This window comes from Squalius cephalus (genome assembly GCF_949319135.1).
Source record: "Squalius cephalus genome assembly, chromosome: 9".
NCBI classification, from domain to species: Eukaryota; Metazoa; Chordata; class Actinopteri; order Cypriniformes; family Leuciscidae; genus Squalius; species Squalius cephalus.
This window is the reverse complement of record NC_137130.1, coordinates 8,130,040-8,153,344: the sequence shown is the minus strand read 5'-3', so window position 1 is coordinate 8,153,344 and position 23,305 is coordinate 8,130,040. Positions and strand designations below refer to the sequence as shown.

Genomic DNA, 23,305 nt, shown 5'->3' with positions numbered 1-23,305 from the left:
TATTGCTCATATATATAGGGCTCAACATTAATGCTTTTCCGCTTGTCCAGGACAAGTGAATTTTTTGAAGGGGCAAGTGTAAGATCATTTTAATCAGTAGACTGATTAAAACCTCAGTGACAAAAAATAATTAGGGAAGCATCGAAACGCGAGAATTCAGTGAGAATTAATTACAGTCAGTGTAAACAGGGATTGGCAATGGATAGTATATTTTTGGTAAGAAGGTCGAGCTGTTGAGACTCATGCTGCCTGTCTCTTTGTGAGAGACTTTAGAGAGTGTAACAGCACACATAAAGTAACTCACAGAAGAAACATACTGAAGTAAAATTCTTTATAATGGGGTATAGTTAAGTAACGTAACAAGACCAAGGGAGCTACATTGCTGAATATTATCCTGATTGCAAATGTTACATTTATTTTATAGTTCAATAAACAAGTAGTTAATAATAAAAAGTCACAAGACACAATATTGACTGTTTTTGTTTATTTCACCAACGAAAATAGTTCCAAAAACAGCAGAACTATTGCGCATTCTCAAAGCAACACAGCAGTGTTTTGTTACTGAACGATTTAGCATTTTGAACGAATCGGTTGAATGAATGACTCAATGACTCACTCAATAAGTGACTTGCCGCCACCTACTGGTGGTTTAGTTTCATGTTTAAAAGTCTCATTGCATTTTTTCCCAACATTTCTTATTTGTTTATTAAAAAACGTATTTAAAACATTAATCTCATCACATTATTTATTGCAGTTGTAATTTTGCAATGTAAATTATTTAATTTGATTAGTAACAGCCCTGTTGTGTCTTATTATTATAATAGAATTTATTGAGCAAATTTAAGAATTTGACATTAAAAGATGACGCATAGATTTAACAAGGTTAAAAAAATTGCCTTTATAAAGGTAAATAACGCCCTGGGCTAATAATCAATTATAATAAACAGATTTAAGTATCTAAAAGCTGATGGAACACTTTTGCTTCAGAATAAATTATGTTTACACCATACACACCAATTGAGTAATTGATTTACTTGTCCGAATGACAAGCACATGACAAGGCTTAATGTCAAGTATAATAAATAATAAATATATATATATATATATTAATAAACTTACCCATAATGATTATTCGGATGATCTGGTTGACCTTAGCAGTGCTGTTTTCAGCAGAAAAACTGTAATAACCACTATCCTTCCTTGTAACTTCTTTGATCAAAAGTGAATTTGTGGTTGATGTTTTTTGTATGAAGAGACGATCAGATGTAACTAAATCATCATTTCCTCTTCTCCATTTTGTGACTGGTGCAGGCTTCCCAGACACAAGAGCCTCAACTATAAGTTTAGTTCCTGCTCTTGCTGTAACCACATCGGGGATGATGATCTTTGGTGCCACTAAAAAAAAAAGGTATAAAGGTATAAAATGTATTCAGAGTGTGATTCATGACAAACACAGCATAAATAAAAATAAATTAATAATGGGAGAGCACAAAATCTTAGTCTACATACTCAGCTGTTCCTTGACCTCAAATATGCCCTCAGCTTCTCTTGCCAAACTGCATCCTATTGCGTTTCTTGCGGCGACCCTAAATCTGTACTTAGTGTTTTCTTTTAGTCCAGCTACAACAATGGTCAAGTCTTTCACAACCGAGTATGATGTCCATTTGTCCTCAGGTTGACCATCCTCCTGGTATTCAACAACATATCCATTAATCTTAGATCCACCATCTCTAAGTGGTTTCAGCCACCCAAGAGTTGCACTGTTTTTAGAAATTTCTAATACATCCATCTTCTTTGGAGGATCAGGCTCACCTTAACAAAGTAAAAATATACATATTATTTTTAAAATGCATTACATTATATGATACAATACAATATAAAATAATATAATCAATTATACTGTGCCATGTGGACTTACTTTTGGAATCTGTAGCTAGGTAGGACTTTGGAGAGTCTTGAGGCAAACCGATGCCATACTTGTTAACTGCCATCACCCGGAAGTAATATTCTGTTCCTGGTGTCAGATTTGTGATTTTGAAGCTTGTCTTCTTTAAGTCATTTGTGCAATTTGTCCATGTTTTCCTGTCAACCTCACGCTTTTCAACAACATAGTTAAGGATTGGACTACCACCATCATTTTCTGGAGGCAACCATGCAAGCTGGCAGGTTGTCTTTGTGATATCAGTTCCCTCCAGTCCACCAACAGGACCAGGAGTATCTGTTGATAAATTTCAGGAACAGTTTTACCGACAGTACCTTGTATTGGGTAAATGTAAAGCTTATCTTAATTTTAAATGCATTTTATGCAAATATAAGTTTACCTAAGACTTTTACACGAACATATACAGCCTTTTCTCCAGAGGCATTTGAAAGAGTCAAAGCATATCTGCCAGAGTCTTCACGTGAACACTCGGGAATCACAAGAAAGGTCATTGTATCAATCTGATCCACATGGCCCCTTCTAATGACATTGTCAACTCCCATGCGCTTCCAAGTCACTTTAGGTGCTGGTCTTCCTCTAATTGTTGCAAAAAGTCTGATAGGACATCCAGCTCTAACGCTAAGGCCTTTTCTTAGACTGGCATCAAGATCAATCTCTGGAGGTTCTGTTGTGAAGAAAAAAGACTGAATAAGTGTACTGAATTTCAAGGGGAATCATATAAGAGACACTTTAAAACAAACACTTACCATTGATCTCCTTTGGTGATACAGCATCCTTGAGGTTTGCGGGACAGCCCATGCCAACTTGGTTTTGAGCAGACACTCGGAATTCATATTCCTGTCTCTCATCCAAGTTAATAATTGTAAATTCAGTTATGACAAGTTGTCCAGAAGTATTACATTTCTTCCAGCCTTCCTCAGGATCTCTCTCTAGTTCACCTTCCATTTGCACCTTATCCCTCATTTCAACCAGATATCCAATAATTGGAGCACCACCATCATACACAGGCTTCGCCCAGCTAAGTGTAATCGATATCTTTGTGCTATCAACTACTTTAAGGCTGCCAGGAGGACCAGGGGGCTCTAAATATTACAAAAAAATGTCAGCTTAGTTTAAGATACAATTAAATACATCCTTAGGGGAAAAAACATTATACAATCTCAGATAAATAGATGTAATAAAGACTATACATACCGATTGGATCTTTTGCAGTGACGGGCCTGGATGCTTTGCTTGGTTCTCCCAATCCTACTTCATTTTCAGCTTTGACACGGAATTGATAATCGTGGTTAGGGATCAGATTGGTGACCTTCATGCGTCTCTCAGAGATAGGGCTCTTTGTGACAGGAACCCATCGAACAGCCCGCTTTTCTTTTCTCTCCAGAATGTAACCAGTGATAGACTTTCCACCATCATTCTCAGGAGGAGCCCATACCACAGTCATCTCATCTTTACCAATTTTGGTTACCTCAGGTGCATCAGGTGGGCCAGGCCTGTTGTATTGTGTCTTAGCAATAATAGACCTACTCTCCATTGGTGGCCCAGTCCCCATTTTATTTTCTGCTCTGACCCTGAATATGTACTCATTTCCCTCAACAAGGCGTGTTACATTACAGTAGTTGGTGACAACAGAGGCAGAGTAAGTGGACCAAACCATTCTTCTTGTCTCACATTTTTCTAGAATATAGCTGTCCACCTCACAACCACCATCATCCTCTGGAGGATCCCATACAACTCTGCACTTGTCTGTGGAGATCCCAGAAATCTTCATATCTCTGACAGGTCCTGGTATATCCAAAACTGTAACATTGGCATATGCTGTGAATGATCCTGCTGAGTTTGTAGCAGTGACCACATATTTCCCAGTATCACTACGTTTGGATTTAGTAAGGAGGAATTTTGAGTAATCGTATCCAGTGTCAATACTGATCCTTGGGTTATCGCCTGTAGCCTTGTCCTTCACCCATGTAACCTCAGGCTGTGGTTTTCCTCTAAGTCCAGCCTCAAGTCTTACTGATTCACCCGCTTTGACCACAATGGTACCAACAAATTTCAGGTCAAGAACTGGTTTCTGAACTTCTTCTTTGACAAGAATATCAGATGTCTTAACCCAAGCGCTTTCACCTCCATCATTTGTTGACTGGACTCTAAACTGATAGGTGTGGTTCTCAACACATTTGTCTACCATGAAGAATGTCTCTTTCAGGACTCCCTCATGTAACTTTTCCCACTCTTCAGCATCCTTTGCTTTTCTCTCCAAATGGTAGCCCAGGTTAGGACTGCCACCATCATAATCTGGTTTTCTCCATTTAAGGAAAACAAAGTTCTTACCGATATCACTGACGTGGAAGTTCTCTGGCTCACCTGGCTTCTGAAGTGGGTCGATTGCAAGGATAGGAGTTTTGGTTTCTGTTGCTGGTCCAGGACCACACTTGTTCTCAGCAGTCACACGGAATAAATATTCATGATTTTCCATGAGCTTTGCCTTTACCATACGATTTGTGCAGTCAGATGATATCATTGACCAGGCTCGTATACTTGGCTCCCGACATTCCACAATGTAATTTGTTATCTCAGTGCCTCCATTATCCTCAGGAGCATCCCAGGACACCATGCAAGAGTTTTTATTTACATACGTCAACTTAAGATTCTGGCAGTGCCCAGGTCTATCCAGAACATTTACAATAATAGTAGCTGAGGCCTCTCCAGCTTCATTAGCAGCCTTAAGTATATACTTTCCATGATCTGCTCTGGTTGCTTCCTTGATACGCATTTGCACTACTGGGAAGTTGTTTATCAGAGTGGTACGCTTGCCCCTTTCCAAAATGCTTTCACCTTTGCTCCAAGTGATTTCTGGATCAGGTCTTGCTTTCACATATGCTACAACATTAATGTTATGTCCAACACGGACAGTCAAACGGTCACGGCATGTGGCATCCATCTCAATTTCGGGAGGAATGACAATATCCTTAGCAATAACTGACTCTGGGATTTCCCTAGTCTCACCTTCTCCAATCATGTTAACAGCTTTAACACGGAACCTGTATTCTGTGTCCTCTGTCAGTCCCTTTACTCTATAAGCACACTGCTTAATCAGATCATCCTTATTGACTTTCTCCCACTCAGCACCTTCTTTATGGCATTCAACAATATATCCTAAGACTGGACTGCCTCCATCTCTTGTGGGTCTGATCCAGACTAAGTCAGCATGTGTACAACTGTAGTCCTTTATCTTAGGGTTAACTGGAGGTCCTGGAACAGTAATTGGTCTGCAAGGTCTGGCAGGATCTGAGATAGGTGAAGGTCCACTAAAGCCAGCAATATTTTCAGCAAATACTCTGAACTCATATTCGATACTTTCAAAAAGCCCAAGCACTCTATATCTAAGGTCCTTGCAGGGTGTTTTATTCACTCTAATCCATTTGCCTCCTTTATGTCTTCGCTCAATAATGTAACCACTGATTGGACTACCACCATCAAACAGTGGCATTGTCCATCCAAGTGTGAGTGCATCTTCAGATATATCAGATGCAACTGGTTTTCCAGGATGGCCAGGGGACTCAAACTGGTGCCGGGCTACAGTTGGTGCACTTTCAAGAGCTGCACCAATTCCCATTTTATTTTCAGCGCGAATTCTCACAACATACTCAACTCCTTGCTGCAGACGAGAAATCTTGAGCCTTGTGGAAGTGCTGCCAGAACTTACTCCTCCCCAAGTTTCCTTATTTGATTCCCTCTTCTCAACAATATAGTTCATGACAGGGCTTCCACCATCCTCTTTGGGAGGACGCCAGTCAATGACCATGAATTCAGGAGTCACTTCAAGGATATTAACAGGACCTATCGGAGCAGATGGCACATCAAGAACTGTGACATTCAGAGAAACAGTCTTACTTCCTGCTGAGTTAGACACTGTGAGAATATAGATTCCGGTGTGATTTCTTGTGCAATCGGCAATGCTCAGAACAGTCGAGAAGTTGTCTGTGTCGATTTTGATATTGCCTTCACTTTTGATTTCCTCTCCATCAATGACCCATTTGGCAGTGGGAACCGGAAGGCCTCTCATAATGGCAGGCATCCTAATAGTGCTTCCAGCTTTCACAATGATTCCCTCAATCAATTTCACATCAACCTCAATAATGGGTGGTACTGCAAAGACAGTAGAAGAATAGAAAATTGAATAATACATATTGAAAAAAAAAATGTCTTTAAATAATCATATGGGACATTAAAATTAGAGTCTAACCTAGTTTTTCCTGGCAAAGTACTGGCACAGTGGTATCTGGTCTACTTAGACCAACTGCATTCTCTGTCTTAACACGGAACCTGTAGGTCTTTCCTTCTTCCAGTCCAGTCACATGGCACTCAGGAATGCTGACAGTCTTAAAAATGATCCAATCCCTTTCACCTTCTTCTTGGTACTCAACCAAGAAACCTGTGATGTCACTTCCTCCCGTGCGATCGGGCCAATTCCACTGGAGCCACACCTCGGTTTTATCAGCATCTACATGATGCAGGTCTTTTGGTGGACCAGGAGGAACTGAAATATGAGATATGAAAACAAATGTTAGTTTATTATATATATTTTTTTTTTTATGTTATACATTATAGATATTGTTTTGAAAATGAACATTAAATAAGCCTTGAAGTGGAGAAATGTATCAGGCCATACTTACACAGGGGATTCATTGCTTTGATAGCTTTTGTTGTCTCAACATATTCGCTTCTTCCAAACTGATTTTCAGCTGCCACACGGAACATGTATGATGTTCCCTCAATCAAATGCTTAGCCATCATGCTACGTTTTTTGGATGATGAACAGACTGGCACCCATTGTGCAGATGCTGCATCCTTTTTCTCAACAACAAAGTTAGTGATGCGTGTACCACCATTATCTTCTGGGTCTTTCCAAGACAGCTGGGCAGAATCACATCTGACATCAGATACCCTGAAATTCTGAACTGGTCCAGGCTTGTCTACAAAAACAAACAAACAAACAAATAAAACAACAACTTAACTCTTTGCTGAAAAGAATGGTATTTTCTAGGGGTTTGACGAGTTTGCTATATTAAAAAGTGACGATATTTCTTGTTGAGGTGAAAAGCTGTCTCACGATATCAGCATGACGGAGTTGAGTTTGTGGCAAAATCTTTTACAGTTGCTTATATTGTTCAGTCTTTTATTGCATAGGATAATTCATACTCAGAAATTAGAAATAAAGTGACATTTACTACAATGATTAAGATGATTAATAGTCAAAAGTCTTAAAAATACACCTGCATTGTTTTGCATTTTGTGACTCAGTCGAATAATAGTCTATTTCTCCAGTCATATATTTTCGCCATTGAACATTTCTTAAAAATAGTGTTACAATATCATCTTGAATCGCTCTCGTGAGCCCAATATCATGTAGTCTTGTCTCATGAGCTAGGTGTATTGTCACACCCCTAGTATTTTCATTTTCATTTATTTTTATGTTCTATTTGTTATAAATTATTTAAAATTTTACAATTTCTGATTTTTCATAGTCTTTGTAATATTAAAAAAATTACCAAGAACAAGCACGGTGCATGTGGCTGACTTTGATCCAGCTGGATTTTCAACAGTAAGTGTGTAATCGCCACAGTCTGCACGGGTGCAATAACGCATCTCTAGTTTGGTTGCTGTTCCAGATGTTTCAATCTCTGATCTTGTAGGAACATCTAATTCATTTTTCTTCCATGTGACTTTGGGGAAAGGCATTCCCTTGATTCCAGCAATAATATTAATATGGGTTCCGGCCATTGCTTTGAGTTCACGAGGCATGCCCAAATCCAGTTGAAGTTCTGGGGGCTCTAGACAAAAACAAAACAAAAATAGCATTTAATATTGTTACACATATTTTCTTAAATGCAATAACATGCATAATTAATAACTAATATCATACATATCCAAATACGCATAAATTACCAAGTCTGTCTTGTGCTCGAACAGGCTCTGGGACATATGCAGGCTCTGATTCGCCAGCAGCATTCACTGCCTTCACTCTAAATCTGTAAAGTGCACCATCCTCAAGGTTGATAACCTTGAATTCAGTGCCCTGGCAGGAGTCAGGTGTCTGGTTAACTTGAATCCATTCCTCATCACCAGCTTTCTGATATTCAAGGAGATAGCCAAAGATTTTGCCTCTGCCACAGTCTTTTGGTGGCTGCCAAGAAAGAGTGACAGACTCTTTTGTCTTGTCAATTGCTACTGGAAGTACAGGTGGGCTTGGAATCACTGTGACAAGAAAATCATGAAAAAAGGTGGAGGGTGGGTGTTATTATTTTAACTTTGTTTAAACTTTTTTTTTTTTTAAATAGTTAATTGTAAATTTTTCATTTAAAACATCTTTGGATACATACCAATAGGATCTTTGGCATAGATGGGCTTTGAAGGTGGACTGGGGTCACCAACACCAATCACATTCTCTGCCATGACACGAAATTCATATTCACATCCCTTGAGAAGATCAGGAACCCAATATTCTGTGTTGGGGTAAATGCGGTCTTTTCCAGCTCTAGTCCACATATTGGCCTTGGTCTCCTTTCTTTCAACAATGTAGTCTTTGATTGGTTTGCCACCATCAGCTGGCTGGAGCCATGAAATCAGAGCTGTATCTTTATAGATTTCTTTTATCACAGGTGCCTGTGGTGCATCTGGAACCTCTGGAGGTGTTAGAAATTTGAGAACATGAGTAAAACTCTAGACCATTCATTAAAAAATCGTTTTAAAATAATTTATTGACTATTATATTATACTGCAGAATATGTTACTTACTGAAAATATCCTTTGCTTTTGTTTCAGCAGATAGCAATGGATCACTAATGCCATGAATATTTTGAGCACAAATTCTAATAATGTACTCTCTTCCCTCAATTAGTTTTGGAACTCTGCATGATGTCCTTGTGCAAGATTCTGTAACAGGCATCCATAAATCCCTGTTGGTGTCTCTCTTTTCAACAGTGTAGTTAGAAATAGCAGCTCCACCATCATCCAATGGGGGCTTCCAAGAAATGACCATATAATTCCTGTAAATCTCATCAAATAAAACAGGACCCTCTGGAGGTTGTGGACGGTCTGAAAAAATCATAAAACAAGATTCATCATTAAGTTTGCAAAGAAATAATTGTAAGATAAAAAATAATACATAAAAAATATAATATCTACTTGACAAAAAGTATACATTAGCTTACCAACAACAGTAACAGTACATATGCCCTTGCGTGAGCCAATGGAGTTCTCCAGAACCACAGTGTATTTTCCACTGTGATCACGTTTTGCTTTTGCAATAGTCAAGCATAATTTATTCTTTGTGCTGGTGAGAGCGATTTCTTCATTTGCCTGAAGCTCCTCATCATTTTTGAACCATTTAATTGTTGGTGCTGGTTTGCCTGTGTATTGGCTTTGAAGAGTGCAAGTGTCCCCAACGCGAACAACAAGCTTGTCACGGAACTCAAGATCAAGGTTTGGTGGTTCTAGTAAAGAGTATAGCATTCAATAAATCAAACAGTCAATAAAAAAAGAAAAAAGAAATAAAAGAAATCACTTCAGTGCATCACTTCAATTACTTACCAAACTCTTTTTTGCATGTAACTGGTTTGGTGCTGAATGATGGTTTGCCTTGACCGATTTGATTGACAGCACTAACTCGGAATTCATAAGAATAACCTTCTTTAAGACCCACATGTGTGTATTTACGGTCCAAAAGTTTATCCTCTGAGGCAATAATGCTGAAATTGTCCTGTCCGATAAGACGAACTTCAAGAACATAGCTTGTTATGTCTGAACCTCCATCATACTTTGGAGGCCTCCATGCGACACTGATTGAATCATTTGTGATGGCTGTAACCTCAAGATCCTCTGGACGCTCAGGTACAGCTGAAGAAGGTGTGTGAGAAATATGTGAGACATAATTAATTTAAAGTAATGACGTAAATGAATACTGTAAAGAATACAAAATACTGATACAAACTAACAAAAACAAGGCTTACAGAGTGGGTCCTTGATGACGACTGGAGCTGAAGTCTCAGTGAAGGGACCCATTCCAATAATATTTTCAGCTGCAATTCTGAAGAAGTAACCCTTGCCATCAATAAGACCCTGGACAACAGCATTATGTCTTGTGACAGTATAGGTCACTGAAGTCCAGCCTCTGCGGTCAGCTTCTCTCTTCTCAATTATATAGTTGGTGATAGCTGAGCCACCATCATCTTCAGGAGAGTACCATGTCAACTTACAAGAGTCATTGGTGAGATTCTCACCAGAGAAAGGCTGACCCACTGGGCCAGGGACATCTGTGAAGAGAAAAAACAAGCAGTGTTCATTAGTTTATTGAAATCATTTCAGAATTAAGATATATATATAAGTATATATATATATATATATATATATATAAACCACTCACCCAATACTTCAACAATAACTGCTTTCTTCCTCTCTCCACCTGCATTTTTAGCACTCAGCGTATAAATGCCTTGGTGTTGTCTCCTGCAACTTTTGATAACCAAAGCTGAACTTATAGAGGTGGTCTCAACAGCAGCCTCCTTTGGTAAATCACCATCGTCTCTATTCCAAATAATCTCTGGAGCAGGCTTTCCTGACACATAGGCCAGGATGCGGATTACCCCACCAGCATGAACAACAATCTTTTCCTTGACAGTTGCATCCAGGTCTACTTCAGGGGGAACTAAAATATATGGTAAATCAAACATAAAATAAATAAATAAATACCGAAAACAGAAGACAGAAAAGACAGGAGAGAAATCTAAAATCTGAACGAATGCTTACTTGTCCTGTCCTTGACTTCAATCACATCAGAAACCTCACCAGGTTCTCCCACACCAGCAGAATTTACAGCTCTCACTCTAAATCTGTAGAGTCCAAGCTCTTTAAGTCCAGGAACAACAAACTTGGTGCCTCTGATTTCCTTGTCTTTAACCTAAGATAAAAAAGTAAAAAAAAAAAAAATATATATATATATATGTGTGTGTGTGTGTGTGTGTGTGTGTGTGTGTGTGTGTGTGTGTGTGTGTGTGTGTGTGTGCATACCTTCTCCCATTCCTCTTGCCCTTCTTCTTTGTACTCTACAAAATAGCCTGTGATCTTAGATCCACCATCAATAAGTGGAGGAATCCATTCAAGATCAACAGTAGACTTGGTACAGTCTGTTACTTTTGGTGTTGGAGGTCCTGGAGGTGCTGTTAAGAAAAAATACAAACGTATAATAGATGCATGAATTAGAAAAAATGAAAGGGCCACCAAAATACAAAAGTATGCAAGTAAAAAAAAAATTACGAAAACCAAAAAATCCTAACATACCTATGGGGTCTCTACATGGAACAGGGTCAGAAGGAATACTAGGAGGGCCGCATCCAGCTGCATTAATTGCAATAACACGGAACTGGTAGATAGCACCCTCCATAAGGCCTGTTACAATATGGGACACTCCTAGAGTCCTGATTCTGATAGGTTCGCGATTTACTTTTGTCCAACGCTTGCCTGTAGTTTCCTTACGCTCTAACCAATAGCCAGTTACTGGAGAGCCACCATCATATTCTGGCTCATCCCAGTTGACGGTCATAGATTCAACTGAAACATCTGTAACAGTTGGCTTCTCACATTGGCCAGGCACAGCTATTAAGGGAAGAAAAATAAGTATTAAATTGATTTTAAACAATACATTTATTTTTGCAAGGATCTGAGTTTGAATAGTATATTTAATACATTTAAAACCATTTTAGCTTTTACTGAATTTTATATAGTCATTGTTTCATTCTGTTTTCAAAAGACTGGAAATCGGAAACCAAAAATCATGAGATCATTCATCGTACTTGTACTTTTTAACAGTTATACAAAAACAAAAAAAAATACATATAATATTCCTTTATGAGTAGACTGTTACTAGATATCAACATACACTGACAAATTAATACATAGTAAATATGTTCCAGATAATATTTGGATATTCTCCTTTAGTATAATGACAATATAAAAGCCAATTGTTTCATTTGAATTATGTCAAGCTTAACATTTTTCTCATACAGTATAAATGGGTCCTTATATATGTACATATTTCAGTAAGGTGGTCCCTCGCAAGGGGATCATCATATTTGGAGGTCATGGGAATCAAAAAGTTTGAAAACCGCTGGACTTAGAGATTCCAAGTATATGAAACTTACTGAAGAGGTTTCGTGCTTTCTCAGGTTCACTGTACAAGGGTGGTCCAATTCCATATTTATTTTGAGCCATAACACGGAACTCATACTCATGGCCCTCTGTTAGCCTTTGTACTGTGTATTGGCATTCCTTTGGATCACTAGAGACATGGACCCATGTTTTTCTGTTTTCCTCACGCTTTTCAATGACATAGTTTGTAATCTTGGAACCGCCATCATCTGTGGGTGAATTCCAGGAGAGACCAATCCTTTCAGCGAAAATCTCCCCAATCTTAATTGGTCCTACAGGTACACCAGGACGTCCTTAGGACACAAGAATAGCATATTATTGATTTGTATCTTTCAAATGGATGAATCATTCCAAATTAGGACAAAATTAAATCATGGAATTCAAGGACTTACCCAAAATGCTAAGCTTGATGCTCTTGGTGGCTGTGCCCAAACTGTTGGTGGCTGTCAGAGTGTATAATGCGCTGTCACCTCTCTTTGACTGCTGAATTAACAGGGTGCATTTCTCATCAGAAACAAGTTTATTGACATGTTTGTCATACTGTACAGCAGCTTTGTCATCAGGCTTGTCCTGTGGAGCCTTGTGCCAGACAAGAGATGGGAATGGACAGCCTTGTATCCTGGCAACAATGTTGACATCATATCCTTCTGCACCTTCTAAAGCCTCTCTGAGATCAATACTTGGAGCACCTAAAAAAAAAGATTTAAAAGAAACGTTAGCAAATAACTAAGTGTCATATTTCAAGAAACTTTATCAAAAATTACATGATCTTTAACTCACATGTCTGGTCCTTAATGACAATTGGACCGGCAGTAACAGAGGGTCTGCTTGCACCAGCTTCATTTACAGCTTTAACACGGAACTCATATTCTCCACCTTCTTTAAGGTCTTCAATGATGAAGGTAGTCTCTTCAACATCTCTCTTGTTGCATTGTTTCCAAGTCTCTTTCTGTGGACCACTGGTATCCCAGCTCAACCTCTCAATGATGTAATGCTTTACGGGTGCTCCACCATCGTTCTTAGGAGGAACCCATGTCAAGGTTACAGCGTTCTTTGTAACAAGGTTAATTTTCACCTTGGTTGGAGGATCAGGAGGATCTTGACATTCAAAGAAAATAAGATTAATCAGAAATTAATTAGAAAAACAATTTAGAGGCATGCAATGCTTTTCAAAATAATGGGCTAACCAACTTACAGATAGGATCCCTTGCCCTAACAGGTTCTGTGGTCTCGGTAAATGGTCCGAAACCAAGGCGATTCTCAGCACGAACACGGAATAAGTAGTCCTGTCCCTCAAGGAGGTTGGGCACGACAAAGGCCATGCTGGCACTAGCAGCGTTGACAATCGTCCAAGCCTTTCCATTGACAGCCTTCTTCTCAATAAAATAACTTTTGATTCTTTCACCACCATCATTATCTGGCAGCTTCCAAATGAGTCTCATTGTGGTTCTGGTGACATCAGTAACTTTGAGCTCTTTGGGTGCTCCAGGAACATCTGGAAAAAAATTATCACTTATATATATTACTTCATAGCACAATGTTATTTTGATTAAGTCTTTAAAAATACTAAACAAATTAAAAATTAAAATATAAGTAGAAAACTCACCAAGCACATTTACTCTGATATTGACATGCTTCTGTCCTGATTTGTTCTTTGCTGTAATTGTGTACCTGCCAGAATGGCTTCTCAAACTCACAGGAATTGTAATAACTGAGGTAGTGTCAGTTGATTCAACCTAATCCCCAAGAAAATCACCAATAAACATCTGTCTTAGATTCAGAAGAAAATATTATTTGTGTCTAAAATTAGAGAAAAAGTATCACCTGTGAATCCACTGGTAAGATATGAAGACGATCCTTCTTTTCTGTCTTTGCTTTGCCATCAAACTCCCATGCAACTTTGGGAACAGGACGTCCTGTGATGGTGGCAGGAATCTTAAATGGAGATCCAGCACGGATACACAGAAGATCATGAGCACTGATATCCATGAAGATCTTCGGTCCAGCTGTGGAATTAAAAGAATGCATAAGGTTATGTAAAAATACTCTTGAGGAAGTTAATTTGTATTTCAGTACAAAAGACTTTACTTTGAATGTCCTCTATGCGAACTTCAGTGGTTCTGGGGCTTGGTTCAGACTCGCCAATTTCATTGACTGCAATGATTCTGAATCTGTATTTTTTAAGTTCTGGGAGGTTTGGAATTGTGAACACAGTAGAAGGATGCAGATTTTCAGCATCATTAATCCTGGCCCACTCAGAAGTTCCTTCATCCTGGATCTCAATGATGTAACCTTTGATGGGTCGACCACCATCTTTAGCTGGTGGGGTCCATGCAAGGGTGACACTATGCTTGGTTTTGTCAGCAATCTCAGGAGCTGCTGGCATGCTAGGTGGAGCTGTAAACACACACACACAAAACAAACAAACATGAAATATGTTAAAAACAACATTTATTAAAATCTATCCAAAATACAAATGCATTTAATTGAAGTTCTTACTCAATGGCTCATCAGCAACGGCAGATTCAGAAATGGCACTCGGTGGTCCAATACCAGCAGAATTGCAAGCCATTGCACGGAATTCATACTCCGTTCCCTCTATGAGACGGGTAACCTGGTATTCCCAGCCTTTCATGCCACGTTTTGACACCAGTACCTTATTCACACGAGACCAATAGGAAGTGCCCTTTTCACGCTTCTCAAGCCAGTAGCCAGTAATCATTGAACCACCACTGTCACTAGGTGGTTCCCATGTCAGTACCATATGGGTCTTAGAGCGCTCTGTGATAGTGACTTTCTCAGGTGGGCCAGGCAGAGCAAAAGGATCCCTAATCTGCACCTCTTCCGTTTCACAGGCCTCACTTATTCCATACTTATTCTCAGCTTTGACCCTAAATTTATAGTTGCCACCAGTTTCCAGGTTCCATACCTGCAAAAAACCCCATTAACAATGTATATAGTCTTTAAACAAGATGATATAATTATTTCAGCATATTTTCCCATTCTATGTGTCTTATATAAACAATACTCTTGTTTGACGCATTTTGAATGACTACCTACACAAATGCTATGAAATAATTGTTTTGCTTACCCCATATCGCTTCTCAATAATGGAGTTAGTAACCTGCACCCACTCAGCCTTTTCAGGATCTTCAACATTAAGGTCTTTCATCTCAACAATGTAGTTGGTAAGCTCACTGCCACCAATATCCAATGGGGCATCCCAGGTAAGGTTGCAAGACTCAGATTTGATATTTGAAACAGCAATATTCCTTGGTGGTGTTGGGCGATCTATGAAAAAAAGAGATAATTATAAATCATTAAGTATATGCAAAATAAACAAACTTTGGACACTTAAGCCATGACATACTGCTTGCCACTGATTCATATAAAAAAGCATACATTTCAAGTAAAACATTTCACAACACTTTTTTAATTTTTTTTATAAATAACAGATTTTTATTTTTTATTTTTTTATTAAGGCGAGACACTACAGGTGAATAGGGTAAAAATTTTAACTAGCAGATATCACCATGAAACTTTCCCAGTTGATTACCTATAGGCCTTAAGATGAGAAAAAAATGTATTACAGGTTTTCTGTAATTTAATGTTTAAATATGCAAATTAGGCAATATCTAATTAAATATGTGCTAATTTGCATATATTTTAAATCTGAGTATTGGATAAAGCCAGGTTAAAAATATTTTTTTCATTGTGTTCACATATTAGATGGGAAAAAAATTACAGAGGGATGTATGGATATCTACTTTTGTTATCCTGTAAATCAGAATATACTGTCAATGGCCTTAAAAAAAAAAATTCTAATAAAATGTTATATAAATCAAGCTAGGAATAATATATTTACAAATCCATCAGTAAATGTCTTCATAATATAACTAGGTACAAGACTGGAAAGTTTGGTGTATATAGGTGCTACTGAAGTGGAGATTTTGGACTTGGAGTATGAGAGAAGTCATTTTGAGAAAATGGGCTTTAAAGATTTATCATCAGCCAACGAGATTGTGCATTCAGCCCTTTTACTTTCACGATTGGTTGCTGATAAAAAGGAAATGACCATATTTGGACCCGACAGCATTGTACAGGAGAGAGATCTTTCCAGCGGTGCATGTGATGACAGGGTGCCGGCAGCGATTGCGGAGTAGCGGGATGATTAAGAACGCCAACTTTTGTTGAATTTATGAGAAATCTACAGATGCGAACAGACAAAGTGTAGTAAAATAAGGACCTAAATGTGTATTTCTGACTTTTTTTCACCACAAGTCTGAAAGAAGACGTTATTGAAGACAAATATCCAAAAATCTCAAAACTGACCAGTAAAAAAACCCGATGTTTTTGCCTGCCGTGTCTCGCCTTGAGACAAGGGTATTAGGCACCTTTTGGTTGTCAAATATAAGTAGATGATTTCCATAGTTAATGTGATGAACTATGCATTTAGCTATTCAACTAGGACAACTGTGTGAACTTGAGGAGATCTGACTCCAAACATCCACTAAAATCACCTCAGCATGATGCCACATGGTTTGTCATTTTGTCCAAAACAATTTTAACTGAAGTGTTCAAGTCTCCAATACTTTTTGTAGTTAAGTATAGGACAACTTACCCAACACTTCCACTGTGATGGAATGACTGAGTGATCCCAAACGATTTGAGGCACTAACAGTGTATGTGCCCTTCTCCATTCTAGTAACACCAGGGATGGAGAGTTTTGTATGTGATGTCACTCTGTCAATCTCTTTGGTTTCTATCAGTAGTTTCTCAGTGGGTTTGTCAATAACAACATCATCCTTCAGCCATTCAATTTTTGGCATTGGTAGGCCTGTGACTTCAGCAGGCATCTCAATAGGTTCGTTTTTCCTTACTCGGATCAAATCACCCTTGAAGTGCTTCAGCATATGCAGACTTGGTGCCACTATAATTATCAAAAGACAGATGAAATGTGTGTCATCAAAAAAACAGATGAAATGTCTGTGCTGAAGAACAGTGATGTTAAACTAGAAAAGGACAAACCTTCATCATCCTGAATTACAACAGTCATGGTAATTGAAGGCTCACTTTCACCAAGTGCATTGACAGCCTTTGCACGGAACTCATACAAATGGAGCTCATCAAGGTTTTCAACTGTCAAAATTTGAGCAGTGACCAGCTCTGGGCTGACACGCTGAAAGGCTGGTTCATCTTGTCGCTTTTTCTCAATGATGTAGCCAATGATTGGACTACCACCATCATTACGCGGTGGTCTCCATTCAATAGTAACAGAGGACTTGGTCCTCTCAGTATAGTGGAACTTTTCAGGAGAAGTTGGTGGACCTGGCATTCAAAAAAACATATGACAATAAATACACAAGAACAGTCATTATAGTGAGAGTTGTTCTAAGAGTAAAAGCATTGTGTATGTCAGGTTTACTTTGAGGATCCACAGCACGGATTGGTCCGAGATCGACTGGAGGTCCACATCCATATTTGTTCTTAGCCACAACACGGAAAATGTACTCCTGTCCCTCAATAATACCTACAATCTCACATTTGGAGGAAGGAGTCTCAATGGGTTGTCTCCATGTGTGCATCTTTGGTTCCCTCCTTTCAATGATAAACCCTGTCAAATCACTACCACCATCATCATCAGGATCTGACCAATTCAACATCATTAGCTTTCTTGTAACCACAACAGGTTTCAGGTCAAGAACTGGTCCAGGAACATCTGCAGAGAGATTTTAAATGTTGCAAACTGTATGTTATGCATGCTGTAATGAAAATGAGTGTACACTTTGAATCCATATTACAATTTAAAAATTCTTACCCATAACTTCAACCCTAGTCGATGCAGACTTAATACCACTTGGATTTGCTGCTTGGATTTGGTATTTGCCCTGATCACTTCTCTTTGTGGTTTTAATGACAACAGTGCTGACCGGTCCAGCTTCTTCTATCTCCATACGATCTTTTTCTAATGGAGCATCATCCTTTGTCCATTTCAAAAATGGAAAAGGTCTACCAGTCACATGTGCTGGAATTCTAAGCATCTCTCCGGCTCTAACGACAACGCCATTTTTCACAGAGATATCAAGCTCGATGACAGGAGCCTCTGTTTTGGCAAAAAAACAAAGCTATCTGTTTAATTTGGAACACTTTAATTGCTTAACAATTAAACAATAGCCTATGATAATTAACAATAGTATTATGTTTATACCTGCAGGGTTTCTCACAATTACTGTATCTGTAAAACCTGGTTGTCCTTCACCAGCACAATTGACTGCAACAACACGGACAATGTATTTTGCTCCTTCTCTAACACCATACACTGTAAATGTGCGGTTCTTCCATGGCCTCTCTGTGGCTCGTGACCAGTCCTTGGTACCAGCAACAACTTTGTCAACATGATAACCAAAGATGTCTGCGCCACCATCGTCTGCGGGAGGATCCCATTCAACATCAATTGAAAAGTCTGAGGTGTCAACAACTCTTGGAATTGGTGGACCCGGAGGCACTGAAAAAAATAATTGTTATATAATAAATATTACATTTTAAATTGATATTAGTTTGATATTAAATGTAATTCCGGTATGTTCATGGTTTATATAAGTTTAATGTTACAAACTTACTGATTGCTGCCTGTGCTGTTTTTGGTTCTGACGGGGGACTGAACTTTCCAGGTCCAGCTACATTTTCTGCACAGACTCTGAAAATATATGTCAGACCCTCTAAAAGGCCCTCTACATTTAATTCCAAATCAGGAACCATGGTGCGATTGACTCTCGCCCAGTGTGTGCTGTTAATTTCTCGTTTCTCTACCCAATATCCCTCAATGGGGCTGCCATTGTCATTGGGTTCTATCCAGGTAACACACATACTGCTGGCTGTGACATCCTTAATTTCAGGTTTCTCCGGCGCCTCTGGAGGATCTGAATTGACAAAGGCATATTTAACTGTTAGATTAATTTTGAAAAACAATAATGCAACTTATGTGATCAAACAAACAATGGAAAGTTGTAATACCAAATGGATTCTTTGCAATGACAGGTTTGGAGATGAATGGGGTTCCAGGACCATACTTGTTCTCGGCAGTGACGCGGAAGAGGTACTCTTTGCCCTCAATAAGTTTGGGCACTAGAAATTTACAACCTCTAAGGATTGATGTTACAGTGATCCATCCAAGCTCAGCCTTGGAGTTATCTTTTCGCTCCAATATATAGTTAAGGACTTCACAACCACCATCATCCAGAGGAGGATCCCACTTACAGAGGATTGAGTTCTTCCTTATCTCTTCGAATTTGAAATTGACTGGAGGTCCAGGAGTATCTGAAATATGAAAGTGTAAAAATTAACATTCCATTTTTTCCCCCAAAATATTCAAGGTGGAAAAGGGTTTAAATGTCATTATAAGTGTCATTATTAAAGTCGGTTTCAACTGATGTGTTTTCATACCAATGTGTTATACCAGACCAAATAAATTTACTTGAACAATGTCCAATTAGCTACTTGACTATTGATTACATTATCCAATAGCTTGTGTGGAGTAAGTGACATCAGCAAAAAAAGGAAAGTTGTGCTTTGTCTTCTTCAGATGAAGAGTAAATTATCATGTTTTGATTAAACATAAGAGACACAAAAAAAATCTTTAGAATATTATCTCAACTCACCAAGGACATTAACTTCACAGGAGGCAGAGGAAACACCATGATCATTTTCCACTTTTATGGTGAAAACACCATGATCGCCTCTGATAGAATCTGTTACAATAATTAAGGATTCACCCTTCCTCTTGGATTCAATGGTAAGACGTTCATTTAAGCTTGGGTGATATGCTTCTTCAGGTTCCTCCGGTTCCTCCACCTCCACCTTCTTTTCTTTTTCTTTCTCCTTTTCTTCTTCCTTCTTTGCCTTGTCCTCCTCCTTCGGCTCTTTGTCTTCCACCTTCTTTTCTGCATCTACCTCTTTCTTTTCTGTATCTGCCTCTTTCTTTTCCTCCTTTTCTTTTTCTTTCTCTTTCTTCTTTTTAATGGGCCTTTCTGGTCTCTTCTTCAGTGGCTCTGGCCAAATGGTTGAATTGTTCCTCATCCATGTAATTTGGGGGTAAGGAAATCCAGAGATGTTGGCTTCCAATCGGATCTCTTCACCTCGTCTCACAGACAAGCCTGATTGTAGACTACCGCTAAGGAATACCTTTGGACGATCTGGAAGCAGAATAACAAAAAATGCTTACATATACCAATAGCTTGCATCAGAGGGACTTCACATTTGAAAAAAAACTTTATGATTTGACAAGTAACAAGAGATTAAATTCATACCAACTGCATCTGAGGCTTTGATCAATGGTGAGCTGCGTGAAGGATCACTGACACCAGCTGCATTTTCGGCACGCACACGGAACTGATATTGTTTTCCGTGCGTCAACCCCTTAACAGTATAGGACAACACTGGCACAAGGAAGTCATTACATCTCTGAAAATTATCTTCCCCTTTCATCATCTTCTCAAGAATGTAACCAATAATTTTGCTTCCACCATCATACATGGGAGGCTTCCACGTAAGGGTCATACTCTCAGAAGTTGGGTTGTGTATTTCCACATCGACTGGTGGATCAGGACGTTCTGTATTTGATGGACAAAAATGTATTAAAAATATCATGCAAAATGAAAGGTAAATCCAAATCTGTTCAATGAATGTCATTACTTACGCTTCTGATCTTCAGCAATTACAGGATTACGAAGCTCAATGAATTCACCACCACCAATCTTGTTGACAGCTCTGACACGGAAGTAATACTCCCCATTTTGAATGAGATCCTTAACCGGCCAGCTCACTTTGTTTTCTCCAGACATGACATTGACATATGTTCTCCTGCCTGCTTCTCTGCGTTGCAGCACATAGTGGAGAATGGGGCTACCACCATCATAGTCTGGAGGATCCCAGGATACCTTGCAGGTGCTCTTGGTAATTTCACTAGCAACAATTTCTTTACATGGTCCAGGAAGACCTAACGTTTGTTTAAAAAAAAAAACACATAAACAAAGCAATGGCATTAGTTTAAAATGTAAAGGTGCGTTTTCATTTTTATGTTAGCATAATCAGTTGTTAACAGATAAAATATTCCAATAAAGCAATCAAACTAACAGCAGAACTCAAAGACATACCAATAACTTTGACATTGAGTGTTCCACTTGTTGAACCATTGCTGTTCTCCAAGGTAACTTTGTACTGTCCAGCATCAGCGTGTAAGCAGCTTGGAATTTCTAGATGGCAGGATGTGTACTCAGCTCTAAAGAAGGTTCTGTCATCAGCCTTCAGTTCATTTCCATCTTTGTGCCATGTAATCTTAGGTGACGGCACAGCCTTAAATGGAATAGGTAGGTGCATCTTTTCACCTTCTACAACAACAAGGTCTTTGGTCTGGAAGTCAAGGGTTGGGCTACCTGCAATGATGTGAGTAATAGGGCAATCAGTTATCCTTACACTAAAATTTTAAATTTTATAAAAAATAAATAAACCTCTTACAGTCAGAATCTTTGGCATATACGTTCTCAGAAATGTCAGAGGGCTCACTGGCACCAACAGAATTGACAGCACGGACTCTAAAGGTATACTGCTTCTCAGGAACAATGCCCTCTTCATCCCCTGCTCGGTATTTTAGCTCTTTGACAGGACGAGAGTTGACTCTCATCCACTTCTCAGTTCCAGCCTCACAGAGCTCAATATGGTAGCCGATTATGGGACTTCCTCCACTCTTTTCTGGTGCCTTCCAGGCAATACAAATATGGTCTCTGGCTGCTTCTGTGATGTGCAATTCCTGAGGTGGTGATGGTGGGCCTGTCAAGATAAATAATGGTTTCATTTACATCTCAAATCATTTTTTAATTTTAACCCACTTATTGTCTCATGAAAATAGTGCATATTATGTGTTTACTAGTCTTCTGAAGGCATGCAATAGTTGTGTGAACAGTCCGAAATATAATTTGGATTTTCAGTAAATAACGACTTAAATGTCTGTCTGCTTCTCATACAAAGCTATCGTACTTCTCTTTTTTTTTTTTTTTTTTTGCCTTTATATTGGAAGTCCTAAAAAGCTTAGGAATTTCTAAACACACCATTATTATTTAAAACATAATTAGAATAAATTTGCCAGAATTGTTCAGAATTTCTAAACACACCACTATTATTTAAAAGATAATTAGAATAAATTTGCCAGAATTGTTCAGAATTTCTAAACACACCATTATTATTTAAAACATAATTAGAATAAATTTGCCATCATTCCAAACCTATTGGGCATATGCAATATTACTGAAGATGTAACTGTTCTGTTGAATCACAAATAATTTCTGATGAATTTATTAGGATTTTTCATATCTTTCTTGTTTGAGATGCAATAACTCGGGAAGGAAATACGGTAGGGGGAAATTCTTTTTTGGTGAAGTTCCCCAAAATTTGAGCTGCATCTGGATAAAATTTTGTGGTGATAGCATACAGTAATCAAAAGTTACAGCATTTGGAACAAAGGTAGCCTTTGTTTAGTCCTCACACATTTGGAAGGCATTAATAAAATTGTTGTTTTCTGAGTGACATACACAAAACTAAGGACTCATAAAACTATAGCAAGGAGAGTCAAAAGGTAGGAATCGTTTGATAGAACACATTTTTAGAAAATATACATTACATTACATTTGGACATTGTCATGCTGAGAAACTGCCTTTGAAAAGACAAAATATATCTAAATATATATTTTTTTGATTTTGCATATCTTTCTTATTTTACATGGAATAACTCAGGAAGGAAATAAGGTAGGTCTGGATCAAATTTTGTGGTGATTGCGTAAAGTAATGAAAAATTACAGCATTTGGAACCAAGATAGCCTTTTTGTGCAGTCCTTGACGCCCCCTAATGGGCTTCTTTTTTTTTTTTTTTCCTCAATGAGGAGTATCTTGTGATCAACACAATAGATTATGTTCATTTTGGGATAATTTTAATAGTAATAATATGCTGTAAAAAATTATGTGACATTTTCAGCGATCTGTATAATGTTTCATGAGCTGTATGATGTTTTTGACACATTGCAGTACATAGTACAAAAAAGTATTTTATAGATCATGAAAAAAAGAAATTCTATTTATCAGCAAATAACTCAGCACTACTTAGGAGAT

General features: G+C 38.3%; 1 protein-coding gene across 1 annotated transcript in view; it reads right to left on the bottom strand.

Moving 5' to 3' along the window:
• ttn.2 (titin, tandem duplicate 2) overlaps window positions 1-23,305 on the bottom strand; it is a 164,393-nt gene that overhangs the window by 52,144 nt on the left and 88,944 nt on the right. Inside the window, exons 149-188 of the mRNA XM_079880510.1 lie at window positions 21,662-21,973; window positions 21,301-21,579; window positions 20,844-21,143; window positions 20,455-20,757; window positions 19,807-20,340; window positions 19,163-19,465; window positions 18,769-19,068; window positions 18,357-18,653; window positions 17,967-18,251; window positions 17,574-17,867; window positions 17,177-17,476; window positions 16,770-17,078; window positions 15,240-15,439; window positions 14,648-15,077; window positions 14,237-14,545; window positions 13,973-14,154; window positions 13,755-13,884; window positions 13,344-13,643; window positions 12,929-13,246; window positions 12,541-12,837; window positions 12,142-12,441; window positions 11,282-11,596; window positions 11,012-11,160; window positions 10,751-10,901; window positions 10,368-10,649; window positions 9,955-10,257; window positions 9,536-9,841; window positions 9,157-9,438; window positions 8,741-9,040; window positions 8,326-8,628; window positions 7,892-8,200; window positions 7,495-7,776; window positions 6,619-6,918; window positions 6,189-6,482; window positions 3,137-6,091; window positions 2,689-3,024; window positions 2,322-2,606; window positions 1,919-2,218; window positions 1,510-1,812; window positions 1,120-1,395 (exon numbers count right to left, since the gene is read on the bottom strand). Coding sequence (XP_079736636.1) covers window positions 1,120-1,395; window positions 1,510-1,812; window positions 1,919-2,218; window positions 2,322-2,606; window positions 2,689-3,024; window positions 3,137-6,091; window positions 6,189-6,482; window positions 6,619-6,918; window positions 7,495-7,776; window positions 7,892-8,200; window positions 8,326-8,628; window positions 8,741-9,040; window positions 9,157-9,438; window positions 9,536-9,841; window positions 9,955-10,257; window positions 10,368-10,649; window positions 10,751-10,901; window positions 11,012-11,160; window positions 11,282-11,596; window positions 12,142-12,441; window positions 12,541-12,837; window positions 12,929-13,246; window positions 13,344-13,643; window positions 13,755-13,884; window positions 13,973-14,154; window positions 14,237-14,545; window positions 14,648-15,077; window positions 15,240-15,439; window positions 16,770-17,078; window positions 17,177-17,476; window positions 17,574-17,867; window positions 17,967-18,251; window positions 18,357-18,653; window positions 18,769-19,068; window positions 19,163-19,465; window positions 19,807-20,340; window positions 20,455-20,757; window positions 20,844-21,143; window positions 21,301-21,579; window positions 21,662-21,973 — 14,313 coding nt within the window. The remainder of the gene's footprint in view (window positions 1-1,119; window positions 1,396-1,509; window positions 1,813-1,918; window positions 2,219-2,321; window positions 2,607-2,688; window positions 3,025-3,136; window positions 6,092-6,188; window positions 6,483-6,618; window positions 6,919-7,494; window positions 7,777-7,891; window positions 8,201-8,325; window positions 8,629-8,740; window positions 9,041-9,156; window positions 9,439-9,535; window positions 9,842-9,954; window positions 10,258-10,367; window positions 10,650-10,750; window positions 10,902-11,011; window positions 11,161-11,281; window positions 11,597-12,141; window positions 12,442-12,540; window positions 12,838-12,928; window positions 13,247-13,343; window positions 13,644-13,754; window positions 13,885-13,972; window positions 14,155-14,236; window positions 14,546-14,647; window positions 15,078-15,239; window positions 15,440-16,769; window positions 17,079-17,176; window positions 17,477-17,573; window positions 17,868-17,966; window positions 18,252-18,356; window positions 18,654-18,768; window positions 19,069-19,162; window positions 19,466-19,806; window positions 20,341-20,454; window positions 20,758-20,843; window positions 21,144-21,300; window positions 21,580-21,661; window positions 21,974-23,305) is intronic.